Source organism: Musa acuminata, chromosome BXJ2-6 (genome assembly GCF_036884655.1).
Source record: "Musa acuminata AAA Group cultivar baxijiao chromosome BXJ2-6, Cavendish_Baxijiao_AAA, whole genome shotgun sequence".
Classification (NCBI taxonomy): domain Eukaryota; kingdom Viridiplantae; phylum Streptophyta; class Magnoliopsida; order Zingiberales; family Musaceae; genus Musa; species Musa acuminata.
The window spans coordinates 11,494,666-11,515,257 of record NC_088343.1 but is presented as its reverse complement, the minus strand read 5'-3'; the positions used below and the strand labels follow the sequence as shown (position 1 = coordinate 11,515,257).

At 37.2% G+C, this 20,592-nt stretch overlaps 3 protein-coding genes across 36 annotated transcripts; 2 read left to right on the top strand and 1 right to left on the bottom strand.

Moving 5' to 3' along the window:
- Window positions 1-852: 852 nt before the first annotated feature.
- LOC135586761 (uncharacterized) lies at window positions 853-8,372 on the bottom strand. Of its 31 annotated transcripts, none has more exons than XM_065112616.1 (11): window positions 8,259-8,332; window positions 7,822-7,969; window positions 7,634-7,730; window positions 6,325-6,412; window positions 5,677-5,850; window positions 5,225-5,330; window positions 4,488-4,734; window positions 2,922-3,092; window positions 2,189-2,511; window positions 1,503-1,592; window positions 853-1,227 (listed from the first exon to the last, which is right to left on the bottom strand). In XM_065112616.1, exons 4-11 carry the CDS (start codon window positions 6,337-6,339, stop codon window positions 1,163-1,165), a joined length of 1,191 nt encoding a protein of 396 aa, XP_064968688.1. In that variant the 5' UTR covers window positions 6,340-6,412; window positions 7,634-7,730; window positions 7,822-7,969; window positions 8,259-8,332; the 3' UTR covers window positions 853-1,162. The 31 variants fall into 31 exon arrangements, with proteins under 31 accessions (XP_064968688.1, XP_064968687.1, XP_064968691.1 ...); XM_065112615.1 differs by lacking the exon at window positions 8,259-8,332 and adding an exon at window positions 8,111-8,245; XM_065112619.1 differs by lacking the exon at window positions 8,259-8,332 and having other exon boundaries at window positions 7,822-7,878; window positions 7,960-8,047.
- A 3,818-nt stretch (window positions 8,373-12,190) lies between these two features.
- Window positions 12,191-14,529, top strand: LOC103988404 (probable trehalose-phosphate phosphatase 6). 2 transcript variants are annotated; one of them, XM_018827399.2, is made up of 10 exons: window positions 12,191-12,274; window positions 12,551-12,752; window positions 12,834-12,974; window positions 13,078-13,149; window positions 13,237-13,362; window positions 13,570-13,626; window positions 13,747-13,848; window positions 13,928-14,005; window positions 14,087-14,227; window positions 14,324-14,529. In XM_018827399.2, the coding sequence occupies exons 2-10, from the start codon at window positions 12,561-12,563 to the stop codon at window positions 14,465-14,467; spliced, it is 1,053 nt and encodes a 350-aa protein (XP_018682944.2). In that variant the 5' UTR covers window positions 12,191-12,274; window positions 12,551-12,560; the 3' UTR covers window positions 14,468-14,529. The 2 variants fall into 2 exon arrangements, with proteins under 2 accessions (XP_018682944.2, XP_064966603.1); XM_065110531.1 differs by having other exon boundaries at window positions 12,199-12,274; window positions 12,477-12,752; window positions 14,324-14,503.
- Window positions 14,530-14,992: 463 nt separating this feature from the next.
- On the top strand, window positions 14,993-18,890 carry LOC103987793 (uncharacterized). 3 transcript variants are annotated; one of them, XM_065112599.1, is made up of 4 exons: window positions 14,993-15,160; window positions 15,231-15,334; window positions 15,413-15,638; window positions 18,339-18,890. In XM_065112599.1, exons 2-4 carry the CDS (start codon window positions 15,315-15,317, stop codon window positions 18,594-18,596), a joined length of 504 nt encoding a protein of 167 aa, XP_064968671.1. In that variant the 5' UTR covers window positions 14,993-15,160; window positions 15,231-15,314; the 3' UTR covers window positions 18,597-18,890. The 3 variants fall into 3 exon arrangements, with proteins under 3 accessions (XP_064968671.1, XP_009404471.2, XP_009404470.2); XM_009406196.3 differs by lacking the exon at window positions 15,231-15,334 and having other exon boundaries at window positions 14,995-15,160; XM_009406195.3 differs by lacking the exon at window positions 15,231-15,334 and having other exon boundaries at window positions 14,995-15,160; window positions 15,402-15,638.
- Window positions 18,891-20,592: the final 1,702 nt, after the last annotated feature.

Below are 20,592 nucleotides of genomic sequence, written 5' to 3'. Positions count from 1 at the left end.
ATCCTCGATCCCTCGACGAGCGAAGGCGATCGCTGCGGGTGAGAGGATTCGGCGTCCGGAATAAGGTATCCATCTCGGGGTAGCGGCGGGCCCCGAGGTATACGGCGAAGGTTGGCTGGAGTTGTCGAGCTACCCAGTCAAACGGTGCGGATCCTCTCCAATGATGTCAGCAACTAGGAACTTCCAGTACGCGTATCAGAGCCGACCATCACTTGGGATCAGGACCGTAAGATCAATTGCATAACAAGCGCAGCAATCAGAGATGACGCGAGTTGAACGATGCCGTCCTCTCCAACGATGTCTGTAACTGGGAACTTCCAATGCCAGTATCAGAGACGTCCAACAATTCGGGACCCGACCATCTCTTTCGATCAGGACCGTCCGATCAAGTGCACAACAATTTGGTCGTTGTCGATACCAAGTGAAACGGTGCGGATCCTCTCCAATGATGATGTCTTGAACTGGGAACTTCCAATGCAAGTATCAGAGACGTCCATCGATTCCGGATCCGACATCACTTTGGATCAGGACCGTCCGATCAATTAGATAACAAGCGCAGTAATCGGAGAAAGAGAGTCTGTCGCTGTCGATGTGTTCTGCTGCACTCGGTGCCGCTTAACCACGAAGGAGCCCTTCGCAGCGAAATGTTTCTCGTGCAGGTTGACTTTTGAAAGTCGCCTTCTTCTCGTCGGTTTTTGCTCGTCAACGAAGTGACACAGAGAATGAAGCTCAGATTATTTATTATCTCTCGATTCATCGGTGGGAAAATCTCTTCTTGCCTACTTATCTCTGTCGAAGTCCCAATTATGGAAAATATTTAATCTTTAAGAAGAGTAAACGTTGACGACTTGATGACTCTCAACATGATTTATTTCACCAAATCGATGTCCATGATAACGAACTACAAAAGCATAGCTCATGAATTTGGTTTTCAAGTTCAACAACACATTTCCAATGTCATTACGGAAGACAGACCAGAAAAATGACATCCTGTCTGCTACCTCCATGATTCAAATAAAAGAAAGATGGTGAGAACCTTATTCAAAGAGCACCTACCGGGTGTTCTCAGTGCTTGGTATCAAAGTCCAACATGAAGAGCCTGCAATACAAGTCATAAGCGATCTATGGTAAATGAGAAGTCGGCAAAATTGTCTCCACATCCCTAAGATTTCTCTTCATCTGGTTGAGAGGATGGTGCAGTTATAGCTTCCGCAAAGTATTCCTCAACTGAAACATGAATTAACAATTGAGTGTGTCAGCGATTTCATGAGTTTGGGTGCAGCTATCAACTTATTTCCTTTCAGAAAATGTAATATCTAACAAAGTATTTCCATTAATATCTCCTTCTTGGGAACATGTAATAAATATCATTCCAAGTGGAACATAATAGTGGCATTTTAAGAATGCAGAAAGATCAGGACTAGTTACAGTTTTGTAACATGCAAAGATCCTAAAGTTGCATGCAAAAGATCAAGTCTATAGGAAAGGGATGGTTCATTTACTTGTGTCATCGTGCTCTGAGGAGTCAAGCCTGATGTCTGAGTCTGATGGCAGGAAAGGAGAGCTGGTGTAGTTTTCGAGAGCTCCGAGATCTTCAACCAACCAAGCAGGAATAAGATGTCATAACCAGAAAAGGCATCCACATAGTTAGCAATTTAACGAGGAAACCCATACCCAAAAATTTCTAGCATAATCAAGATTGTGGTCTGAATGGTAGGGTGCATGTTGATATCTTATTATCTTAATAATGTTTCAGATGACAAATATTTTAGTTAGTAGTCCATAGATTTTGATAGGAACCATTCAGAAGAATAAACATATAGGACATGTCTGAACATAGGTTTCAATCAGTTTGTTAGCACATGATAAAAGTTGCAATCACTCTATGTTAAAGTTACATGAAGATAATATAGGTAATGGAAATTATGGGCTCATGTATGTATTTTCAACAAGATGAGAAACATCAATTATCATCATAATGAATCTTAGATGAATTAAGTATATACACATATCTTTGTTCTCATTAAATTTCTCATTAGGCATTTAGTTCCTTTTCAAGAGACACCAGGAACAAATTCAGAAATGTATTCACAGACAATCTGTATATTTAAGCCATGAACAATTAGCTAGCATTGCCCTACAAGTGTTGAGATTAAATGTCAACTGGTGTACTCTGAGAAACGCTTACCTCCTAAATTTGCCAAATCAGTTGCCAAGTCTGTAATGCTAAAGTTCCAAAGTGGTCCTAATGAACCCAGTGAATCTCTGGAGGAACCAATGGCACAATCTTGACTGAGTTGCAACTCTCCCATACTTGCCACATCAGATGTTAAGGTTGTTTCAAGTGTTGATGCATCCAGGCCCATCCCAGATATCTCAGATGGAGTGAATGGAAAATGATTATTTGATGCCACTGATGCAGGACTTGCAGCCATCTCTGACAAAGATGATATGGCACCACATGGAGCAGTTGCGGGAGTTGCTTCAGGTTTGTGATCATTAATCACAATGCTGCAATAATCATAAGAAGTGTTCGTCAGACTGACTATATAAAATAAAAATATAATTCATAAATTAACAATGAAACTCAATTTTTTCCTATTTAAAATAGCCATAAGAGAACAAGTTAATTGAAAATCTCCAAAGAAACTACATGCCTAAAACTCAATTTGACTCAAGTTTGACAACTTTGACTCCTCTAAGAACTAACTTGGAACATATCATCTGTTATCTTCCTGCATCAAAGTTCCACTAAAATTTCAAAAGATTGTCCAAACCATAAAAAATAGTTTATCATTTCTTTTGATATATGATGTTGTTTAAGTTCCAATCCTCCACTACTTGTTGTCTCCTTTACGATATATAGCAATTATGTAAAAGAATTGCAGCAATGCTAAAGAAGTTGCAACAAATGAACTTACTCATTTCCAGAATTTACATGAATCTGGTGATATCTTCCAGGAGCAGGAATACCATTAACCACATTGCAGCTAGACAATACACAACTTACAGGATCAAAATGTGGCTGACCTGTAGTCGTCATTGCAGGTTGCTGAAGAACTGGAAACCCCAAAGGCATACTGTTAACTGCACTGAAAACAGGTTGTCTTTGAGTAAGTGATTAACTGTGTGCTTCAAACTAAATTTATGTGGTTCTTAAAGATGATAATAACAGCTTTTTAATAAGAATCATATTTGTAGATTAAAAAAAAAACCAACCTAATTAAAGTACTGACTATTTTACTATCTGCACAAAATTTAATACAAAAAATACCGAGGTTTAGAAAAATTAACTATAACTTATGGCAATAACATTCCAGGAAGTTCAACATACAAGTGAAGTAATAAAAAGGCAAAGAAAAGCTTCTTCAAATGGTTCGACAGGAAAGCAATTCCTTAATTGGTGAGACAGGATAAATTATGAAAATCAGATTGCATGTATTTGGCCTAAAAAATGGGATGAGAAGAAAATGACATTTGGCCACATGGTTTTGCAAATCAGCTGTGATTATTTGCTTCCTTGTGAGTTAAAGTAGATAAGCAATTGGATAAAATTGATATGACTTAACTTGACAGCAATAAGCCAGCTTGCCATGAACTTGTTGAACATATAATCAGTGCAGGAAATGAAAGAAAGATGTACAGTACTAAGGTCATATACAGTATAGATGAATATGAAAACTTGCACAGATGCAGAATAACTTACTGTTGAAATAAGCATATACTGCAGTCAAAAAATCTCTCTTCAACTTTTTCTTAATGTCATTGTCGTAATTGACATACAGAAGAAGCTTTTATCTTAGTAAAGTGATTTTAATGAGAACAGTAGAGGCTTAAAGTCATTAAGAAGTGGTGACAAGTAAAACAGAACAGGAGGTCAAAAAAAAGGGCAATGCTGGTACAGGTTGTCTTACACACATGATTCCAGTATAGGACCAACAAACGATTTGAAAGCATTCAAGTTTGACAAGTGCAAAAATCATTAGAAACTGGATTCAGAATCTCACTTATAAAAAAGAATGTATATCAGATTAGGATAGCTGGATGGTGGAATCTTGGTATAATCAGAACTAGACCTACATAATCCTATAACAACAAAAACCCAGCTATCCATGGACGAAAAATTTTTGAGCAATGCCAGAGGATTTGGTAGAGAATAGTCATTTTTTAATAGGTGAACTTGACCCAATAAAAGGAGCATAAAGGAAGGTTGCAGCCAAGGGTTTGGATGGTTTGCATGGCCCTCCACTAGCCCCAAGCCCACCCATCCCACTCATACAGATGTACGATTCTCAATGAACATTAAGGACAAAGCAGCAAGATTCGAAGGTCACAAAAAAATGAAATTTTGTAGATTGATGGAGCATACTCCTGTCAACCAATGGAACCAGGATCACAATTATGAACACGACTTCACAAGAAAATAACAATACAAAATTTTCTATGTACAGCAGAGTTTGCAAAATAAAGAATAATCAGCATCTCACTTGATAGCTTCTGAAATCTTTGAACAGTTATCATCTTGACAGGTTCTCAAGTTAAAGAAATTACCAGGCCCAGCATGAATGCCACCATGTATTGGAGCCAATGGAACATTAGGTAGGACAGGACATTTCATCAGCTGGCATTGGTGCTCCAGCAAATGATTGAAAAGAATGATCTGCTTTTTCAGTTTCAGCCTTATATAATATGCCCTGAAAAAGTCGGGATTTTCTTCTTCAAGTTTCTTCCAAACTGCAAACAGACAAAGGGCATCAGACCAAAATAAAGTTTATTTTCATTTTCAGGCTATCACAAAACTGTGTTTTTCATGAGCATTTCTTGCCCTTGTCAATTGTGCCTTATGGCATTTATATTGAACTTTGCGTTCGTAATTTTGAAGTAGAACTCTTCAAAAGCAACTGCCAACATTTTTTTACAAAAATTAGAAATTAAATTGTAGATGCATGTCCCATAAGCATAAATATCTTTTGAAGTATACACCGTGTAAAGATACAATTACTACATACGCATGTAGGGGATATATGTGTATCAGATGCTTGAACCAGAGAAGAATAATCATAAAGCATAAAAGATCTTATCAGCATTTCTTCAAATGTTTTGACAAGTACAAACAACAAACATGTCTAACTATGATGAGAAAACCTTACCAAATTCACTTACACAAACATATATTAAAGGTTAGATTGCATGGATGTATAAGTTCTAAGGATAGAAGGCTCACCTAGTGTAGTAAAACCAGGTTCTATCCTAGCACGATCGGACAGAGTTCTAACCACCTCTCCTCTGTTCATATACAGTTGTAGACAGTGTTCTATCAAGTTTTGGACCTGCAAGAGTAAGAACAAAAAATAAGGTAGTGAAAAGAGAAAATATCAAGGTACCAAGTGCCCTGCCTCTGCCCATGGCTTGGTAGCATAGTACAGGTCAAGCTGTGCTGTGTATTAGTCCAAGAACATGTCCAGGTATTACACGCTGGCATGGAGTGCTGCCTGGCCTGTTGTCGTGTGATTGTTTGGTGCCAGCAAGTATGTGCAGGCAGGTATGCATAGCATGCTAGCAGCACCTATGACCATGGGGCAGAGCAACCATATGAAAAAGATATCCTCTTCAACCAATAAGTTCCACAGAGACAAACTCCTACAAGTGGTTAAAACTAATGGTATGTTGACTTACAAGTTCAATGTCTTCACGGGAAACATTTCTGTTCTGACTATTTGTAATGGATGATGAACACGGATTTGGTCCTGGAGTCTCAGCAACTAGAGGATTTTGATGAATAGGTTGAATTTCATTTGAAGCTTGTGATGATGGTTGTAATTCTTCTGTGCTCTGGGGATTCTGTGCAAACTTTGCTTGATTAAGAGATGAGGAATAGATAAGAAAAAGATCTGAAGAGTGAAGCAAGAAAGAAAGATCATGTGATTCCCATCGGCATATATCTAGAAATTTCAGACCAGCAAATGACCAGAGTTCTTCAATAGTATAAAGATAGATCCTAAAATCTCTAAAGAACATATGATCAACAATAACAAACATGACTGAACAAAACATCTGCTTCACAAAATTTGTGAAGCAACTAAACAAAAGAGCTAACAAATGTGGAGAAATCTGTTTGTTAAAATGACTAAAGGACTTAGAACATTTCAATTTGTTCTGATGCCAGCTAACCAAAGGAGCAGGGAGGGAAAAAACATACGATTGGGAATTTTAAATACAGATATTGTAGAAACATGGCCAGGCAATGTAAATAGATTACGACAAAAGTGAGACAAACAAACTCTGGAAGGATAGATCTGTAATATTACAAGTGGAGGATCTCACTTCTGAGGTCTTCATTTCAGTTCATCGCATTGATCCCTGCTATGTTATCAGATTTTTCGAGACAGATGTCCAAGTGATGTCTGCATATCTAGAAGATAGCACAGAATAGATAATCCATATCAGCCATGATTGTCTTCTGAAACACACAATATGAGTATGACAAAGAAATTTAAATAGACCAAAGGACTGAAACTTTAAAACAGCTTGTATAATCTCATGAAACAGAAATTTGAGAACAGAAAAATTACATCTGAATCTGTTTGAGTGAGGTATCCCGATACCCAATGTTAAAGCTTAGAATGATCACATAAAACATAACAGAAAAGTTAATATCCTTCAAGAAGTCGAAATTGTCATATGATTAACTGAGTTAATTCTTCCTGACGAAAAGAAAGGACACGGAGGTAACAGAAGCCTTAGCTAATTTCAGTTGTAGTAATCTTTCCTTAATTTACCTTCTGATACAGAAGCATCATTCATAATCTTGTTGTTGTTTTCTGACAAAAACTACAACAACCATTAATAAAATAAAATCACATTCTGATGTAAGCCATATCTGACTTCATGAGAAAAAGAATCATATGCTTAATTAGCTCGACAGAAGGTGAAGTTCATTGCACACAATCATGCAAATTATTTACATCACATAACAGGCTTGTCATATGTTCCTCGGCTCATAATCAAGAGCTCAACAATTCAGTTAGCCTTGTATAGAAAGAGCAGCATGTAATTCACCTTTAATCAGAGGGGTCGGCAGCACATGCTAGATCAATGAGGAAGACTAAAGATAATAAATGGAAAGTAGATTCAAGATTGTACAATAAGTTTGTAACCAACAATTTTCAGGCAGTTCATGCTTTACAAAGAATAGTCGCATAACGAATAAACATCCATATCACTGTTATCTCAATAATTATGCTCAAGTTAGAATAATCTTCGAATTATATAATTGTTTTCCAGTATCTCCCAGAAACACACATGACTGAATGATAAAGTCCCAAAAAGAGAGATATGTCATTTGCTAAAAGTTATAAATTGCAAGAAGAACTAGAAACATCTACTATTATGTCCCTTTGATCACCAAACAATAGGCAAAAAATATAATGCACAAAACAGTGTTGAAACTTTCTATCCATATCCAAGCAAGGTGCAGACTGAGCCAAAAATTAAAAAGAGCTAAATTTTGCTCAAATAGAGATTTTATGTGTGAGAAAACTGAGACTGACTACGTAGCAAACCCTCTCCGGGAAGCTACAAATCTACAGGCTGGAAAACGAAGATGCTAAGATTTAGGTATGAAATCGCTAACTCTTAATGATGTATAGCTGGAAGTCGTTGGAAATTGATGGGCTCAGAGGATCTAAAATTCCAGATTGGTAGTGACATCCTACTGATGAAGACCGCAACTGTACCATAGGTGGACAAAAGTCACAAAACACTCGTGATCAATAGCTAGTCTCGACAATAACAAGCACTTAAAGATAGCAGCCTACCTACCAACACCTATTCCAACATAAGCAGAATTCCGGAAGCATCAGACTTTAGGTTCCAAATCTAGAACAGAAGAGAATCATCTCAGCGTAAATTTCAGCTTTCCCGTTGCACAATCCAAACCCAAATGCCTTTTCCACCTACCACGAAGATCCTTCAACATCCAATTCATCAAATTCTGAATGTAGAATTCTACTATTTACAACTTCAAATGAAAAGAAAAGAAACAAAAATAACACAAATCAAAGCATAGAAAAAGATCCGAATTATTGAGAAAAGAACTAGAAGGAAGTACAGATGAAGTGGTCAGCCACCAGCGTTCTACACTCGGGTCTCTAAATTTAGCGGCTTCACACCAGCAACAAAACCCAGCAAAAGAGCCCCAAGATTTAGTTATCCGCAGCGAATCTGAGAAAGGTATCCATTGATTCATCCGCGCTTACCTATAAAGAGAGGAACTCTGGGTTCTCCAACCCTCTGTCTAACCTCTGAGAGAGAGAGAGAGAGAGAGAGAGAGAGAGGGGAAGATGGGACGTAAGCGGCGGTAAAAGGACTTCGACGGAGATTAGGATCTCTCGCCCTTTATATAAGCAAGTAAAGCCGGTCGTAATTACGATGGACTAATTATCTAATTAATGAGTAAGCTTTGTACCTCTGTAATAATCTCATTGATATGTATAGTAAAATTCTTTTAATTTATATGTTATTATCACACACACACACATATATATATGTGTGTGTGTGTGTGTGTGTGATAATAACATATAAATTAAAAGAAGTGTATGTAAAAATGTAACATAAAATTGGAGGGGTAAACGTGCTATTTTCGAACTTAAAAATGATAAACACACGAAAACTATAATCAATCAATCAATCAATCAATCATGCATCACTATGATGTTGTAGAGAAGATGAAGACGAGAGGAGACGTGAGGCAGTAACAACAGCCGAAGAATGAGCATTGACGATGCAAACAAATGGAGTCATTTCCCTTTTGTTGGATTTTGGAGTGGTTTTAATAAAGTAGTGGTGGACCCCTCTCCACTTAGAAAAAAAATTCACACTTGTACTATTTAGCAATCATCATCATATCAGTGTTTCATGTCGTTCATAATCTACATTATTCGGTGCACTTGATAGAAACAAGTCGCCATCATCGATCTTATTTCTTGTGATTACATGTCGTGTTTGATTTAATCTTCTTGTGATTACATATGAATAAATCTAAAATTTTATGATAAACTAGTACCTTACGATAAGATTATTTAATTTTACGGTTTAAGGAATATAGGAATCAAGGATTCATAATTCCGTCAAGTCTTCCTTATCCTCATATATGTTTTTTGGAGCTCATATATTCTGAAAGGATAAAATCATGCAGGTACGCCTATCGTTCAAAACGAATAATTTCTCGTAAACTTACAGGCTGCACTAATGGTCGATCAACCAAACTCACTCTCGAGGGAGTACTGATAAGACCATTTGCTCATAAGTTCGTCAGGTCTCTCTTACCCTTAAAATACATTTTGAAGCTCACATGCTTTAAAAGGACAAAAACATACGGGGATAATTTATCACGAATCTACGGGCTGATCGATCGACCAAATGATCTCTTATCACCTTAATAATTAAATTAATTCGAACTAAGTATTAAGAATCAAACCAAATTAAATTAATTTTTTATTTCATTTGATTAAAATAAGATAATTTAAAACCAAATTAATTTGGAGTTACCCAATTGAATCGATTATTAGTTTGATTCGATTAATTAATTTATAGTTTTAAATAACTTTAAAAAATATATTTTAAATAAATCGATTTAATTCAATTGAACCGAATCAAAATCTTGATCCGATAAGATAGATTTGTAAAATTAAATTTATGTCCTTTACAAATTTAGACATTTGGGTCAATTTGATTAATCAATTTGAGTCGAGCTTAGAATATTAAAATTATATTTTAAAATTAAAATTGATTCGATTGGTTCAATTAATTAATCGAACCCAAAAAGCAATCCCAAATCAAAATCATTTATAACCTACAAGACACAATTATTGGAGAACCGATGCATATCAAATCCATTTTAAGCTAATTCGGTTTAGATTTGATTCGATTTAAACACTTTTATTAGACTCCCTCTCGATCATGCACATATCTAAACGTTTACATATATCAGTAATATCTGTCGTAATATTACGTAAGTTAATAGCATCACACTTTGACTTGACTGTTAGATAACTTAAGCTCTTCTGCCCTTCTTACGCCTCATAAGTAAGCCCTTGCATTCTGCCATGACAGCACAGACTATGATGTTGGAAGAGAGAGAGAGAGAGAGAGACCAATCAATTGATTGATTGCTTAGGAAACTAAGGATATCATCTCTCAAGAGAGGGACAAAGAGGAAGTGGACAGGTGGATTCCATGAACTAGATAGGACATTGACAGCTCTCCCAAAATGGTCAATCAAATGATGTGGTGTGGTGTGGTGCACTCAAACAATATGGTGTACCAAACATCCATGTTGATTAGGTTCCAAGTTTACCTTCAATCAAAACATATATATATATACTCTTACACATTTAGTAATTAGGTGCTCAAAAAGAATGAATCCATTTCAACACATTGTTCCACACTTTTAACACGAAGGTTTCAATTAATCAATATAAATAAATAAAAAATATATGAGATTTTTATCGTTTAGATTAACAAGATTTGAATCGTAAAAATAATCTCTCTACTACTTCACCTGATAGAAATGAAATTAGAGTGAAGAAAATATTAATAAAGGCCTAAAATCTGGCATCTTTCACATGATAGTACCAAAAAGTGAAAGCTAGATTTTAGATATTATATATACATATATATATATAGTTAAATTACCATTCCACTTAAAAGCTTAGCCATATAAATGGTAAAATATATATTCATCTATGTTATCAATAACTATAAGACCTAATGACCATTAATACTCAAAGTGACCAATGTGTATCCATATATATATATATATATATATATATATCACTAGAGATGATTGAGCTCAAGAAAAAAGGTCTTTCATGGATAATAATGAAACAACATCACACAAACAAGGAGAGACATCATTCAAATCGGTTTCCACCATTCACATGTCAAAGACTCTACTAGTGGGCAAAAAACCTTCTTCTACATGTGACATACTTCTCTCTTTTCATGTGAGTTTGCAAGCTAAAGGTTCGATACTTTTGCTAAGGTAGGGTTTGTACCTTTTTCTTTATTTCTTTTTCTCTTGTAGTGCCCAACAATTGTGAGAGGGGAGTTATTGCATCCTCTCATCTAACAATTATATATTCACATTATTCTCAATAAAAGAAAAAAAAGAAAGGGTTTAGCATTCATACGAGTAAGATCTCTTAAATTTCTTCGCACATATATATTATAATTACCCTTGAATCAAATTCGTTTTTTTGTCGATCTCATGGATACTATGTTGAGTAGCTATACGTTGAATTTTCTTTCATAAAGATAAAAATATAATATTAACACCTTCTACACGTCAAATGATCAATGTATTAAAAAATACAACAATAACAAAATCATAATGAATAAAAAAATTTAAGATTTAATTTAGAAATTTAGAAAAAAAAAATATAACAACAACAAAGTCATAATCAGAGAAGAAAATTAAAAAAAATCAAGACTTAACATAAAGACAATAAGCATAGTTATTTTAGAAACCTTGATTTTTCTACGTAAGCTTACTTAATATGTCATGTCATTTAAATTTTATAGTATCGTATGATCATTTTTTTGATAACTTGACAAGTTAATCTTGATCCAAATCTAACTTATGTCAAGAGACTTGGTATTATTTTTCGAGCTCTAGTAAACTCGTAATATAGTGTCGATCTCTAATTTACCTCCATCCCGTTCCCTCCATTATGTATTAAGATCAACATCAAAATGTATAGTCCCTTCCAAGTTCCAAGTTTCGAAATTAAGAAATATTTAAAAAAATATTCGATCTCAAAATTATATATATATATATATATATATATATATATATATATATATATATTATTTTTGGATTGTAATTGACGTGATGTATTTGTCATTGGCTCCTTCATCGTTTCAAGTGATGTGATTGTCACGTGTGGATCTCTAGACGTCTACAAGACAAAAAAAAATACTTCCGAAAGGTAGAGGACGCTAAAAAGAGCAGTAATGCTACTTGTATCATCTATTGGCGTTTCTACGGGATCATAGATTAGGCTTTGGGCAGTGTGGTCATTGTAAGCGTTGAAGAGCCGGCAGGTGTCCCGTGAGAAACGACAGTGCTTGTCTCTTTGCCCTCCTTTTCTATCCATAAATAACCTCTCCAAATCTATCATCCTCTCTCTCCCTCCCTTAGCCTCTCTTTCCATCTCTTTCCTCTCTCATCCCAAGAACAAAAGGGTTCCGAGAAAGAGTCAGAGACCTGCACGTAAGTTTATTTCCTTTTCGATCTCTTTCATGGATGTTAGTGGCATGAATGCTTCCAAGAAACCCTGTCGTTTCTTCTCCATGTCGCAATAGTTATCGCCCGTCCGCGTCTTTTCAATGCATGCATATATGATGAGCTCGTCCGGGAATTTAGATTTCCTTTCCTTCTCTGTCTCTTCGTTTCTCGATCTCAACGATTACAGGCTAATTCTTGAGAGGTAATGATACCGTACAAGCATGCACGAGTCTCATATAGTTCCCATGGCTGCGTACATAGTACCAAGCAAATGGGTCTCGAGCGACTGCGAGCGCAAGAAAGAGAAACCAATTCTACGGAGAAAGAAGTAATCGATGAGAACGAAGAGCGCATCGCGAAGATGAGCTCGAGAGATTGTCGTTGTGATGAACCAACACGAGAGCTGCAGTCTAATGAAGATGAAGTGGAGAGCAGTGCGGAGGAAGCATATGCTGCATGGATGGCAAGATTCGACCATCTTTGACATTATTTCTATCGACTCTTTATGTGATTAATCGAGATCAAATGTTGTATAAATATGCAGGTGAAGCATCCTTCAGCACTCATCGCATTTGATCGAATGATGAGCATAGCAAAGGAGAAAATGGTGGTTGTCTTCCTCGATTACGACGGAACCCTATCACCCATAGTCGATGATCCTGATCGTGCATTCATGTCCGACTCGGTATACCGCAATCTTTATTTCTCAGAATCGATATCGAAATATAATTTTGATATGAATTAGATCTTCTTTTTTTTTGCTCGATACGATTTTTTTTTATGATTAGATGCGTTCCGCGGTCAACAAAGTAGCGCAATATTTCCCAACTTGCATCATCAGTGGAAGGAGAAGAGATAAGGTATATAATTCACATAAGATCTCTTATGTATTATCCTAGCTAGTCTTTGTTATTGACATTTGTTATGATTTGGTCTTCTTCGCTTAGGTATATGAGTTTGTCAAATTGACTAATGTTTACTATGTTGGAAGTCATGGAATGGATATCATGGCACCATTGAAACCAGTTGATGAAATAGATTCTGCACTTCATGAGCAAGCAATCAAGGAAAAGGTACTGATGCATTTAGATAAATTGTATCATGCCATATGGTTGCATGTCAAGTTAAGAAACATGAACATTATACATGGAAGAAACTTGTAGTATCATTTAGATTAATTGGATGTACTCTTTTGGCACATTCAACAAAGGTTAGTCGCTAACTCACTAAACATATGGAATGTTGAGTTCTAATTAATCATTTATTCCATGATACCATAGGGAAATAAAGGGGTCCTCTTTCAACCAGCTGAAGAGTATTTACCCATGATTGAAGAGGTACAATAACCATTATATATTGCTTCTTCTTTCAATTATTGGTACAAATTTTTAATGGCTATTAATCATTTAATATTTTTCTTTTTCTTCATGTATGTGTATGTGTATATATATATATAGGTATACTCTGAGTTGAAGGAGAAGACAAAAAAAATACAAGGAGTATTAATTGAGAATAACAAATTTTGCATTAGTGTCCATTTTCGTCGAGTCGATGAAGAGGTTATTACTTGTCATGTATTTTACGAAATTTATTATTTTTTTGAACATGTTATTGGCCTAATGACCAAATGTGGCATAGGATTGGAGTTTGCTTGAAAACCAAGTGATGGATACCATGAAGAACTATCCAGCTTTGCTCATCACAAGAGGAAGGAAGGTAAGTCACAAACTACTTGGAATTGAAGATTGTGACATATGTTTCCAACATAATTAATATATAAATTTATTTGTTTTGTAGGTTATTGAGATCCGACCATCTATTAAGTGGGATAAAGGTCGAGCTCTTGAATATTTACTTGAAACCTTAGGATTTGGAAATAATGATGAAACACTTCCACTATATATCGGAGATGATCGAACAGATGAAGATGCATTTAAGGTGTCAAACTAAGCAAGTCCTAAGTTTATTCACTTTGTTTAGCTTAATATTTCATTAATACATTCATATATATACTCTTATATTATGTTCTTGTAGGTATTGCAAAGGAGAGGTCAAGGGTATCCTATCATTGTATCTTCTGTTCCTAAAGATACCGAAGCTTCCTACTCCTTGAGAGATCCATCAGAAGTCATGTCTTTCCTCTTACATCTTTTTAGATGGAAGAGAGACTCTACCTAAATTGAATAGATATAGTGATATTATATTTCTGTATGAGATAACAATTTTATGGATATATTATAAAATGGAAATATTTCTATATAAAAAGAGATTGAAAAAATAATTCTAAGAGAATAAACCTACATTGATAATAATTAAAATGGACTTATGGTTTTGATCGAATTAGTGTCAGCTCTGATATATATTAATCTCGAATATATATATATATATATATATATATATATATATATATATATATATATATAATCATTAGGTAGAATGCTTCTAAATACTAAAATGAGAATGAGCAAAGAATAATGAGTATATTTTTTGAAAATATAAATCTAATTAAGAAAAGTTTCTAATATGAATTTAAAGATCGCGTAAATAACGTGATTTCACCGTGGGGTGCACACTTGAGCTCACCAGTGGAGCCCGCTCGATCTGAGAGAGCCACGGTGGATGAGAAAGCATTTGGGATGGAAGTTTGGTGACGGAAAACGTTAACCTAATTAGTTGAACCGATGATAACTCGTGTCGCTCCCGACGCCGCTCACTCCTCGTTCCCTTTGCGGCGTCCGCCGAGATCCCAGCCGAGCGCGCCGCCCGAACCATCCGATTCCACGGGCTAAGGTCCGCAGTAACCCTTCGGCTACCTACCGCCCCATGCGAGCACCGACCGTGGAGGTCTCGCCGCTTCAGCCATAAGACCAGGTAACCGCGTCCTCCCTCTCCCTCCACCTCTAAACCCTCTTCCTTCTTCCTTCATTCTCCCCTCTCGCAGATATCGTGACCGTGAGTTTTCGGCTTCTTGGATGTGGGATTTGGGCAAGTTGACGTCTTGAAAGCCGAATAATCGACCTAGAGGATGTCGAATAGCTCTGATCTGTTACGGTTGATTGCGATTTTTCCTTAGATGCATTTTCGTTCAACAAAATAACGTTCATCAACGCAGAGGATTACCAGAGAGAGGAGAGCGATCGATCGGAAGAGGAGGATAAAAGCAGCGATGCCTCTGTACGACTGCCTGTTCCTGGTGAAGCCTCACGTGCGGAAGGAGTCGCTGATGGACCTGGTGGCGCGCGTGGGGATCCAGGCTTACGAACGCAACGGTGTCATCACCGACGTCAAATCCTTCGGCACCGTCCAGCTCGGTTACGGCATCAAGAAGACCGATGGCCGCTACTACCAGGTATCTTTTGTCGTACAGTTGCCCCATTAGCTCTGATAAGAATCCGATCTTCTTAGGATACTCTCTGTGTATGGACATATGTGATGGTGCTTGTTGTGTTCGACAAAATGTCTACACACTTTCTCTTACTAGATACTTCTCATATTCCCCAAAAAATTATATTTTGAAGACTAGCATAGTTTCTCTGTTCTTCATGTTGTTGGCGTTGTTATTTGAAATAGCTTTTTCAATGATCCGCTTCCGTTTGAAGCTATTACTAATTTGTTACATCCCTTTTTAATCCCAATGTGTGATTTGGAAGTGTTCTGCTTTCTTCCTTTTGAATGTTTGGTGATCAGCTAGGTAACAGTCTGCTTTTACTAGTTGTTGTGATGATCCTTGAAGTTATTATAAATAGATCAGTTACCTAAAGTTGCATGGTTCGGTTTTGTGAGCCGTAAACTTTTGCGTCCTCTTAGTTCTGTCACGGATGTGGACTTCTACATGATTTATCAAAAATATTAGTGGTGCTTCTTACTAGTTATATTCCATATTTGTATAAGCAAAATCCTGAAGTTGATAAATATGTCTATAAGTTGTAGTTTTCATATTGATTCATCTTGTATGAGGCAACTTGCAAGCATATGCGACAAAACTAATTGACAACCGAGAGGTGTTTCTTTGATAATAAATGTCCAACTGGCCTTGTCAAATAACGAGATAGAAGCATGGATAATTTCATGATGGTCGAATACTTGAAAATGTTCAAGGACTCTACAAGTACTCACCTCCAGAAACCCTATTTTTAAATAATTTGAACTATGTGTTGCTATATACAGCTCGGGCACATGATTAAACTAGTTTTAACTCACACAGATCCGAACGAATGTCATGAGGCGGTTGTCGACAACATGTATTACATATTGACTTGATTGATTATGTGCATATTTAGAAATGTTCAAACCATTAGATTTGAACTTGGTGCTGGGAGTTAGAGTAGCATTTGACATATTGAATGAGTCTTGTGAGAATGGTGCAGCTAAACAGTCAGTTAATAATCTAGAATGACAGAAGATAGAAAGATAAATAATAAACTTTACAATCTTTCTTAGATTATTTTCTGAATGTGGACAGTGCTTGGAAGTCAGAATAACCTGTCTCAACTAGTGTCTTTTTAAGGAGAGAGTCTCCCCTTTGGGGCATATACTGACATAAAAAGAGTCTCTCGTGGAAAAATGTAGGAAAATTACTTTCTTGCATCAGGGTGTATTTCTTTCAAGGAGGGTCTGTCACATTCTCTGAAAGTGTGAAGCATTCCTTCAATGTGCAAGCTCTTCGTCACAGGCCTTCCCACGCCTAAACCCATTGCTGTAATTGCTTTTAAGCTCAATATTGCTACTAACAGAGAGGTAGGCGGCAGCAAACGGCAGCAGCGGGGAGGTAGGCAGCGTTCGATGGCAGCCGAGAAGAGGGTTTGTGTTCGCAATCCCTGATTGAAGATTTTTACTTTTCTTTTATTTTTCTAATGGGTCTGACTGAACCACCGAGAACAAGGGCGACCTGAATACTGGTCCATGCCCGGTATGTACTACCCATTTCATACCGGTCCGGGCAAAATGGCTAACCATGGTTCTTTCTCTACATGTTACCTAATATGAGACTGAGATGGAGCATGGACCCTTAGTAGTCTGGGAATTGGAGTCCTTGACCCTGGTGCAGTCATGGAAAGGGTCAAAAACTCAAAAACCCTGGTCTGGTCTTCCTCAGGAATCTCCCTTGACAGGAGATGATTTTAAACCTTAGGATCATCTGAAAGGGCTCATATCGAAGTTAGTGGCCAATCATGATGCACGAGGTGCATCAGAGGCTTGGACACTGACTTGGCTGGTTGAGCGCAGAGAGATCACGAACAAGATGCAGACATGGCTTTGGGATGCACAGGAATCAGTTGTATGTGGGGTGCACAGGTGAATTTCACATTGCCACTTTGTCAAAAAAAAAAAAGGTCTTGTTGCTGGAAAATTGGAAGAAAATAATCAGCCTAAAGAGGCCCGTTTTGTTAACATGATAGGTTAATATAAAAGATGACCAAACTACTTTTAAGAATCTCCTCCAGACTTCTTCCTTCTGGCTGACCACAATTTTCATTTGTGAACTAACACACTGTCAGTACAGTTGCTAACATGCTTCCTCTGAGCATTGGTTGGAATGCCTGATAAATAGAGACCTTGTGACAATATGGGAATTACCTTTTCATTATGTTTGAAACCTCTATTCAGTGACTGAATTAGTAATATTTTTAAATTAGAAATAAATTGTAATTCATTTGAGAAATTCAGTTTTCTGGCTGAATTATGATTCACAAGCCCTTAATGAAGGCATACACAAGAATTTTCTCAACCTTGGTGTTGCGAGTACTTTCCAGGATCATATTATGTGATCAGATGTGGTTAGCTGTGGTTCCACAGAAATAAATCTTCATTTGCAATTACATGATAGTAAGTTCATAATTTTTACGTCATTTTGGTTTGCGTGTGCGATTGGGCTGTCTCTAGGAAGATTTTTTTTCCTTTTACCATGTGATGGAGCTATTAACATGCAAAACTTGCATATGATTATCTGGTAATAAAATTCATTCATAATTAAATTCTTCTGAAATATCTTGTAAAATTGTTCTTTTCCCCTTACACCAATGTGCTCAAATACATGGTGCTTTGTCAGGGCCAACTCATGCAGATGACAATGATGGTCCCACCCTCATTTAATCAGGAACTTCAGTACCTAAACAAGGAAGATCATCTACTGCGATGGCTAATCGTGAAACACAGGAATGCAGTATATGGACTGGAGTTTATCAATGAGGACGAGGGAAAAGATGAGCTGAGCATGTTCCGAAGTGGCAGCTTGTTCAACAAGGGAGATAATGAGGATGACGATGACGATGATGACGACGGTGATGAAGAATATGATGTGGAATAGACAGCATGTTTTGTTGCCCGACGGTTAAGCTTTTCGTCCTACTCCATGAAAATTTGAAGAATTATTTGAGTGGCGGTTGAAGAATCAGAAATAACATGTCCAAGACTAGTCCAGTTAAAGCCATTAACAATTAAATCTTTGTCATATAACTGCTGTTCTACTACTGTTCACTAGTAGTTTTAGCATTTCATGTCCTCTCTGAGATTGCAGTTGCACCAACTGCTAGCTTCTGTTCAGTGCATATATCAAACTGGATGAAGAGAGAGTTGCATAAAAACACATGAAATTACTTCATTAATCTGCGCAAATTCTCTCTCTAACGTTGCTTGTTGAATTTTTGTTTCTGAAGGAAAAGTAAAGGTGATTCAAAATGTCACCATACAAAATAATACTAGGAGGTGGGTCACCTCTCCCCAAAAAAGACAACTGATCCGTCTATCAAAACTGGCTAAGTTGTGAGCCAAAGAATTGTTGTTCCTACAATGGAGGTCAATTGGAGAATGTCTTGACATGGGTCAAAGGAGCTGAATTGGTAGAACAGCTTGGAGCTGGCTAATGCCATGAAGAAGATTTACTCGAGAAATATGTGTTTAATTGAATCTTGACTGGGAGATGGAGATATAGTTATGCAAAACAGAAGCACCTATATAAGAGCGGAAAGATAGATGGATACAATCATATATGCTTCCTTTAATATGAAGTTTGGAGCTGTCTTTGGATTGATTGGTTGGTCCACTGCATTCATGTCGAGTTCCGGAGATGAAAAGCTGGCTTACAGGTACCACTGCCCATGTTCTTACATCAGTCCATAGTCCATCTCCATCATTTGTCCTTCGCTCACTTGCCTTGTACACTTTCTTTTGTGATGGGCAGCAATCGTGCCTCGGGTTTACATCAAACTGTGTCAGCTGTCGCTCGATGCTTATCCAAACTAAACCATGCAGAGTGATCCGATGAACTCTATAATTGCATTCATGGCATGCTCGGAAAAAGCCAAGACGAAAGGAAGACACGCCCAAAAGCTCAAGGATTCGAATGGCTCATGGCCACAAAGCTAGGTAACTTTCACTGCTCATCGTGAAGCTAAAGCTAATCATAAAAAGTAAGCTTGTCCATCTTTTATTGTATGGTAGATGTTGGAATTGGGTGCATTAATAGGCCATGCAGCTCATGATTTGGCATATGATGTGTTGGCTTGATCCAGCAGCATCGACATTAAAGGCTTGAGAATGTCGCTTACCCACTTTTATCGTCAAAAAAAAAAAAAAAAACCTAATATTATCGATCGATCAATCATCGTTCGACATGAATATACGATCCCCCAAGATATCCGAGTTTGAAAGAATGAGATAGATGTTTACCCTAGCTAATCTATCCATATGGATATTCTTTGAAACCCTTCTATCTACATAAAATAATCTTCTCATTAAATCATGGCAGAGGAATCGATCTTGCTCATCGATTCTATATTCCTTGCTCTACCTCTCATGTGCTCGTCACAGGTAACAACACAAAGCAAAATGCTATACAACACACAAAGAACACTAAGAACTCCATGCAAAGTATTCTAACAAACATGGGTCCCTGTGCAAGGATGGCACGTACAAATCCATGGAGTTGCCCATGCTTGGCCTCTTGGATCCTTTGCCACAACCTGCACCTTCCATTGAAAGCTCACCCGCCACATGCAGAGATCGATGGCACCACAAGGAAGAAGAATTGGCTGCTATTGCATACAGTGACAGTGGTGGCCAGTGCCAGCCAGTACATGGAGTTTGCTCTCAGGAAATGCCAACGTAGACGCAATCATCATCCCCTGCTTGTCTAGAGCTGGAAGCCAGGAGAAAGGCCCCATCATCCCCATACGACCATTATTTATGAGTGTATACCACCACTGTCAGGGTTGCAGGCAAGGTAATGCAGGGCTGTCCTTGTGAGACAGAGGGAGCCCCTCTTTGATTTGACCCAGCAACAAGATTCCCAGCTCATTTCGCTC